General features: G+C 33.9%; 1 protein-coding gene across 2 annotated transcripts in view; it reads right to left on the bottom strand.

The window, feature by feature from the left end:
- Positions 1-7,805, bottom strand: part of DMXL2 (Dmx like 2) — a 113,030-nt gene that overhangs the window by 83,879 nt on the left and 21,346 nt on the right. For both annotated transcript variants that reach the window (XM_023751643.1, XM_023751644.1), the window contains exons 3-4: positions 4,763-4,941; positions 2,378-2,561 (exon numbers count right to left, since the gene is read on the bottom strand). In XM_023751643.1, coding sequence (XP_023607411.1) covers positions 2,378-2,561; positions 4,763-4,941 — 363 coding nt within the window. The remainder of the gene's footprint in view (positions 1-2,377; positions 2,562-4,762; positions 4,942-7,805) is intronic.

The raw sequence follows: 7,805 nt of genomic DNA, 5'->3' as shown, positions 1-7,805 counted from the left end.
CTGGAGAGATGCTAGTTGCTGGTCAGAAAGTAGGAGGAGAGGAAATTATGAAAGGGCTGCACATACTGATTAAAATGGTGAGCATGTCTGAAGAGTGGGTGTGCGGATGACATCTTCAGAGGGAGGAAGTCAAGGAACCCTGAGCATGATTGGAGTGATAATCTACAGTAAAGTTAGAATCACTAGTTCCCTTCTATTCCTAGATTTATAAAGTTTATCATGAATGTTATTCTTTTCAAAAATACCTTTGTGTTTTTTGAGATAATGGTGGGCTTTTCCTCCTTTTGTTGGTATGGCAAAATACATTAATTAACGTTTTATCGTTATAAACACCTCGCATTACTGTAATAAACCCAAATTAGTAAGGATGCATTATTTTTCATATATACTAGTGGAGTCAGCTTTCTAAATATTTTTTTTATTACTCTTTGCATTTATATTCATGAGATCAATGTGTAAATTTCTTTTTAAAAGTCTTTATGAAGTTTTGGTAAAGTTTGAACAACTGAATGTTGAAATAATACTCCACTATTTAATTCTTATGGGTATACTATAAGATTTATGCTTGAGGTTCTCCATGTGGCTTCTGGTTGTTCGACTGCTGTCATAAAAACCCATATATATTTAAATATTTGTATATCATAATAATAAAAGGCCAAGAGGCATCACGAGGGGCTGAAGGAGGTTGGCTGGCCAGCTCTGCCCCTATTGGGGTGGGGGGGGCAATCGGTGGGGCCAGCCACCCTGCCGTCGATCGAGGTGGGAGAGGCTGATCAGAGATAAGGCCAGCTCGGGGGAGGGGCCGTGGGAGGCTGGCCGCAGTGGGCATCATAGCAACCGGTCGATCTGGTCGTTATGGCGTTCCAGTTGCTAGCTTTTTATATAGATAGATAGATAGATAGATAGATAGATAGATAGATAGATAGCAGTTAGTAATTCAATTTAACGAACACTTATAAAACAATATATTAAGTACAAAGAAGTCTAAAATCTCTTAGTCTCTAAAAGCTCATATATAATTAAAAGATAAAATATGTTACATAAGTATAAATTACTGTAACTATGTAGTAAATAAATTAAGCACTTTTCCCACTAAATGAAAATCAATATCAAAGCAAATGTAACTTTAACTGTTCTGACTTTTGCTTTTAATTTCATTTATGCTTTAAATGTTGAGGAAAAAATGTATAGCACCTGATCACAGCTCATTTCAGAGCAGGCCTACTTTACATAAAACTTTTACCTACAACATCCTTAGCCAAATCCAAGTAATAGTTTAGCTTGCTGAAACAGCAAAGCCATTTTGTCTGTGCAACCACTAGAGTGTTAATAGAAATGTACAATCTATAATAATAAAAGCATAATATGCTAATTAGACCGGACATCCTTCCAAATGACCTTCTGGACGAAACCGGGGCTGCAGCCACGGGATCGAGGGATCCAGGCAGCCACCGCGGCTGCGGAGGCCTACTCTTGCACGAATTTCATGCATCAGGCCTCTAGTTTATATATAATCAGCAATGTAGAGAGGTAACACATTAAATTTAAAAAGCAAGTTATAAAACTATTTTAAAATAGGTCTCAATCTTGTAAATAAAGAAAAGTACACATATACGCATAACTGGAAGAGTGGCATTACAAATTGCATATTTTTCCTTTTCCTAACCTAATTATAGAATAAGCACATATTCTTTATGTAATAAAAACAGTCACATGAAAAATTAAGAAAATCAGTAATTAAGTTTACTAAAATAAATTTCTGGTAATTTCTAATAACGCGTTTTTCTCATTTTATTCTCTAATCACAATGGATACGACAGTTTATGCTATATTATAAGTAATTTAATTTCTTAGAAAGCACATCTATTTCATATGTATTACATTTAAGTTTTGGAAAAATATTAAACTTTCCACTTTCAATAGTAAACCATGGAAATTGTAAAGCAATGATATAACTTCACTTACATCTAATATCTTAACTTTATTCTTAAGAATCAAGTCATTTTTAAAATTAAAACAATAAAAGTAAAATTTAACCCTCATGAAACAAGCAAAATATTTTTAATTATGACTAATTTCAAGAAAAAGGAAAGCTACATTTAGATGTTTTACTAATCAAAGCTGCTTATTCCAGTAGATTTTCACATTTGACACTAAAAATGAAAGAATTAAAATTATTTTACCTAGATTATATGTCTGATCATTACTATCTGTAGTTGGTTTGTAAGTGGTATAAAGAGTAATTTAACAAGCACAAAATAAGTGAGATTTCTCTGCTATTAATTTTGTCGTTACGTATACCATATGCATTATCTGATCTCAGTTTATAGGCACACATATCTTTAAAATTCATTTACCATCTTAAACAATATAATACCTCTAGAGCGTGTTGTATTCTGTCTTTGTGTTTCCCAGCATGAGTAAGGTTGCCGGCAATGCTGGAAGTGGTGGTCTCACAAATCTGCTCACCCAAGAGACAGTCTTCTGGTAACAAGGTTTCTGCCCAGAGCCGGCAGACACCATCAAGGCATGAAGTTAACAACACATTACAGACAGAACCTCTAATGACAATGAGAAATAAACAAAGGTAACTCGGAATATCAACACCACCAATTAATTAAAGGCTATTAATACTTGGCTCTTCACATATAAAGATGACTTTAGTGTCAAACTAATAGTATGACTTATGGGTAGTTATTTTTCCAATAATGGAATGGATTTCCACTATTTCACACTTTCATCAAACCCCATTTATCACCTGCTCATACCTGCAGGGTGGGAAGTTGGATATAGGACTGCAATCAATTACCATAAAATAGGAACAAGCTATCTTTCCCTGACATTCTCCTTAATTCATTAAAATCACGCCTCAAACAGCTAAGCTAAGTGACAATACAGTATTCTTCCAATTGCTTTAAAAATCACACTGTATGGGGAAAAAAGTGGTCAATTAACTTGAAATCATACACAGTATTGCTGTGATCATCATAAAAATTAGGAAATGGTCTTGACAAAGGAAACAGAAGTTAATGCCAGATTACACATGTGCTGCTTTAAAAACTAGGCTCTAGAGAAACATTAATATCTTCCAAACAAAACAAAACAAATAGCAAAAGAAAACCTAATCATTACAAATTACAGAATGACCATAATAAAAGATCACTAAAAGTAATTAAACTATGTGACTTAGGGCAGCAGCTACATCATTTTGCATCATCCTTCTTATAATCTAAATAATTATAAATAGGTAAACAAATAAGCATCTTCACAATAAAACTGTAAAGAGAATATCATTTCAAACTATAAATCAATTTCCATTATAAGCAAAAATGTCACAGCATCAAGCAGCTTAAGTGACTTAATACCTTGTCATGAAAGAACAACGAAAAAATTCTCCCTTTTAAAAAATGCTTACATAGAATCTCAAAGGGAGAGTGTTTTTCAAATGTTTTCAATAGATGCAAATAATTAAGAAGAATAAACCTTTCATTCAGATTCCAAAAATGTATAAATTCCCCATGTTATCATTTACTGAGCATCTCTACAATGTGTGCTGTATTTCCCATCAGTTGTAAACAGACCTCAGATATATTTAGCCGATGAAATAACCCTCCTTCAAGAATAAATACAGATTTCTAAGCAAGCTTTTATAGATCTGTGTATATTATACAGGAATCATTTGCATGAGCTGTTTTGTAGTTTATTTAACTTCTAAATACTTTTGAAACATGCTGTAACAATGAGGAAAAACTTATAATAATAAATCCTTTAAGGTCTTGCTGATAGTCCTAAGAAATACTTGGCCACTTGATTCACTGTATATGACATGCTTCCCCACCATGTGTATTACTGGCAGTTTATTTATGTTTTATTTCCCCTCAATGTGTGCTTTCCTGTTACTTGCAAACATTTCCTTCTTAGAATGCTCAACTACTGCTGCTAACAATACCAGCTAACACTATCTGAGTACATACTATGCACAAAGGCCTATAATAAGCATTCACATACACTAACACATTGTAGTCTCACAATAACTCCTGAGGTAGGTACTATTACTACCCTTATTCTACAGAGAGAAAAACTGAGGCATAGAGAACTTCAAAAATTTAGTAGTCCTGACCAGTGTGTCTCAGATGGTTGGAGCAGTCAATATATATTATTGATTTCAGAGAGGAAGGGAGCGGGAGAGAGAGATAGAAACAGCAATGATGAGAGAGAATCATTGATTGGCTGCCTCCTGCTTGCCCTCCACAGGGGATCGAGCTCTCAACCCGGGCATGTGCCCTTGATTGAAACCAAACCTGAGACCCATCAGTCCGCAGGCCGACGCTCTATCCACTGAGCCAAACCAGCTAGGGCAATAAAAATATATTTTTTAAAAAGGTGGCAGGGCTCAATTCCTGATCAGGGCACATACCCAGGTTGTGGTTTCAATCCCTAGTCAGAGAGCACGTGCAGGAGGTAAACGATCGATGTTTCTCTGTCACATTGATGTTTCTCTCTCTCTCTCTCTCTCTCTCTCTCTCTCTCTCTCCCCCCTCCTCTCTCTAAATATCAATTTTTTAAAAATTAAAGAAAAAAATGTTAGTCAAAAGTTCATGAAGCTAGTAACAACAGCAGCAGGATCTGAATTCAGGCAGTTGACACCAGAGCCTATGCTCTTAATTGCCACCATGTCAATGCAGTAAAAAGAACATTGTTTTCATTATTTTTATAAACATGTAAGGATACAAATGGAAGTTATATGATACATTTATCTAACCTGGGCATATACTTGCTAGTTTTACGCCATGAAAAACCTGTCACAGTTCGAGGATGTGCCAAATAAACAAAGGAAAATTGGGTAGATGCCTGTCTCCTTTTCACTTCGTGATGATCCTGAGGTATAATTGAAGACTTCCATCCAGTCATAGGATACCATACTTTCAAAAGACAATCATCCTGCAAAAATATATAGGTCAGCATAAAATTAATTTACACATACATAATTCAATACTTAAGTGGTTTGAAGAAGCTTTAAAATTAAGCTATATATATAAAACACTAATATGTGATACATATTACAAAATTAGTGTGTACTATATGTGTATAGTACAAAACCAAATCTAAAACGATATTATTCTAAAGAATACTATTCTTGAAAAATAAAAGGACCATTTACTCATCATTATCAATCTTCTCTGCATAATGGTAGTTTTTCAAATAGAGGCTGATGCCAAGTTCCACCATTTAAATATACATGGGTAACTTTAGAGGAAAGATTCTGAAACCAGATGTCAGCCCCTTGAATAAGATAAAGAATAAGAAAGATGCTGTGTTATCAGCCGCTGTTATCATCCTTTCCTTTTTCAAGGGATCTGTAAGGGTGAAACAAACCCTTTTTAAATGTGAATTGTTTCCTACTCTAAGTCACGAATCAGCAAACTTTTCCTGTAAAGGGCCAGAGAGTAAGTTAGCCTTTGTGGACCATACAGCCTCTGACACAAATTCTTCTTGATTTTTTTCTTACAACCTTTAAAAATATAAAACCATGCTTGGTGCATGGGCCACAGTTTTCTGACCTTTACTCCAAATGACAAGAAAGCATTTAGGCAGTTGTCAGGAATCACCTCCATGCCTACATAAGATATTTGCAGGTATAACAACAGGCACTGACTTTATCATTTTACTTAGTTCTAACAATTTTGTTATAGGCCTATATAATTATATCTTACTTAACATACTATCTACTTTATAGTGCTTTATCCTTAATGTAAAAAGTGCATTAAGGAAAATAATAAAATTTTATCATTTATGCAAAACTATCAATCTCTAAGAAACAATGAGATTATGTATTCCTGAAAAGTGTGTATAGGTCCAAATATTTTTACCTGGACTAGATAAACACCTCTGTTTTTTTCCTTCTTGGTACTCATTCTCAATTTATAATGCATAATTTATGTTTCCAATAATGTTTCATTTGGATATTTGAATTATACAGTGAATCTCTTTTAGTGCTTACTCCGAGACAACCACTTAACAATGACTGTACTAAATGTTTTCCTCCAAATACCTTCTTCATCTTAGCATGATTTTCATCTAACCAAATTTACTGCACAATCTATGGCAGTGATGGCGAACCTTTTGAGCTTGGCGTGTCAGCATTTTGAAAACCCCTAATTTAAACTCTGGTGCCATGTCACATAAAGAAATTTTTTGATATTTGCAACCATAGTAAAACAAAGACTTACATTTTTGATACTTATTTTATATATTTAAATGCCATTTAACAAAGAAAAATCAACCAAAAAAATGAGTTCGCGTGTCACCTCTGACACGCGTGTCATAGGTTCGCCATCACTGATCTATGGCAATGGTTTCAGACTATGTACCATTAAAGCAGTAGAGGTAGCTCAGAGCCCCTTAGGAGTCATAAAGGATAGAGAGAGGACCTACCAAGTAGGTACTATTTTACCCTTTCCCATTCCCACCAGCCTCCCCACTTTCATCTATTACTGCCTAAAACTCAAAAACCACAGAGAAGTCAAGTAGAGATCATTAACAGAAAGATAGCTAGAAAATTCCCAAATATTTAAAACTAAAGAAAACACTTCTATATTACAAGAGAAGTTTTAAAATATGTTGAACTAAAAGAAATTTAAAGCAAAATATCAAAATTTGGGGCTTGCAGCTACATTAGCGCTTAGAAGGAAATGTGTTAAAAAATAATAGTCTTAAATCTATGGTCTAAGCTTTTACTGGAAGCAACAAGTAAAAGAGCAAAGTGAACCCACAGTAAGCACATGTAAGGAAAAACAGAAACTAATGAAATGAAATTTTAAAATATAAAGAAATCAACAAATTCAAAGCTTTTTTAAAAAAATCAATAAAATTAATAATCTTCTATCTAGAGTAATCAAAAATAATATTTAGAGATAAAACACAAATTACCATTATCAAGAATGAAAGAGGGGACATGACTACAGATCCTACAAACATGAAAAGAATGATGAGGTGATATTTTGAACAATTTTATCCCAATAAATTAAACAATTTAGGTTAAATGGACAAATTCCTTGAAAGACAACTTTGAAAATTAACCAAAAAAATACGAAACCTGAATGGCTCTATATCTATTATAAAGATGCTGAATTCACAATTTGAGATCTTCCCATTTAAAAAAAACAAAAACACAAAACTAAAGCTATAACTAAAACCCTAGGCCCAAATGGTTTTTTAATTTTACCAAACATTTACCTATCTACACAAATTGTTTCAGAAAATTGAGGAAAAGGACTTACTCTGTAAGACCATTTTAGATTCAAACATCTTTAATAAATTATTAGTAAATCTAATCCAGCAGTATATTTAAAAAGAAATCATAACCAAGTGGAGTTTATTCTAGCAAAGCAAGGAGGGTTTAACATTTGAAAAATAATCATTGTTATTCACCATATTAACAAAATAAAAAGAAAGCCTATATATTTATCTCAAAACAGTTGACCCTTCAACAACATGGGGGTTAGAGGTGCCAAAACACCCCTAACACCCAGTGATCCCACTTCTAGGAATATATCCCAAGAAACCAGAAACACCAATCAGAAAGGATATATGCACCCAGATGTTCATAGCAGCACAATTCACCATAGCTAAGATCTGGAAACAGCCTAAGTGCCCATCAGCAGATGAGTGGATTAGAAAACTGTGGTACATCTACACGATGGAATACTATGCTGCTGTTAAAAAGAAGGAACTCTTACCATTTGCAACAGCATGGATGGAACTGGAGAGCATTATGCTAAGTGTTTTAAAGCCAGTCAATGAAG

Source organism: Myotis lucifugus, unplaced genomic scaffold (genome assembly GCF_000147115.1).
Source record: "Myotis lucifugus unplaced genomic scaffold, Myoluc2.0 scaffold_23, whole genome shotgun sequence".
In the NCBI taxonomy this organism is placed as follows: Eukaryota; Metazoa; Chordata; class Mammalia; order Chiroptera; family Vespertilionidae; genus Myotis; species Myotis lucifugus.
This window is presented reverse-complemented; position numbering and strand designations above follow the sequence as displayed.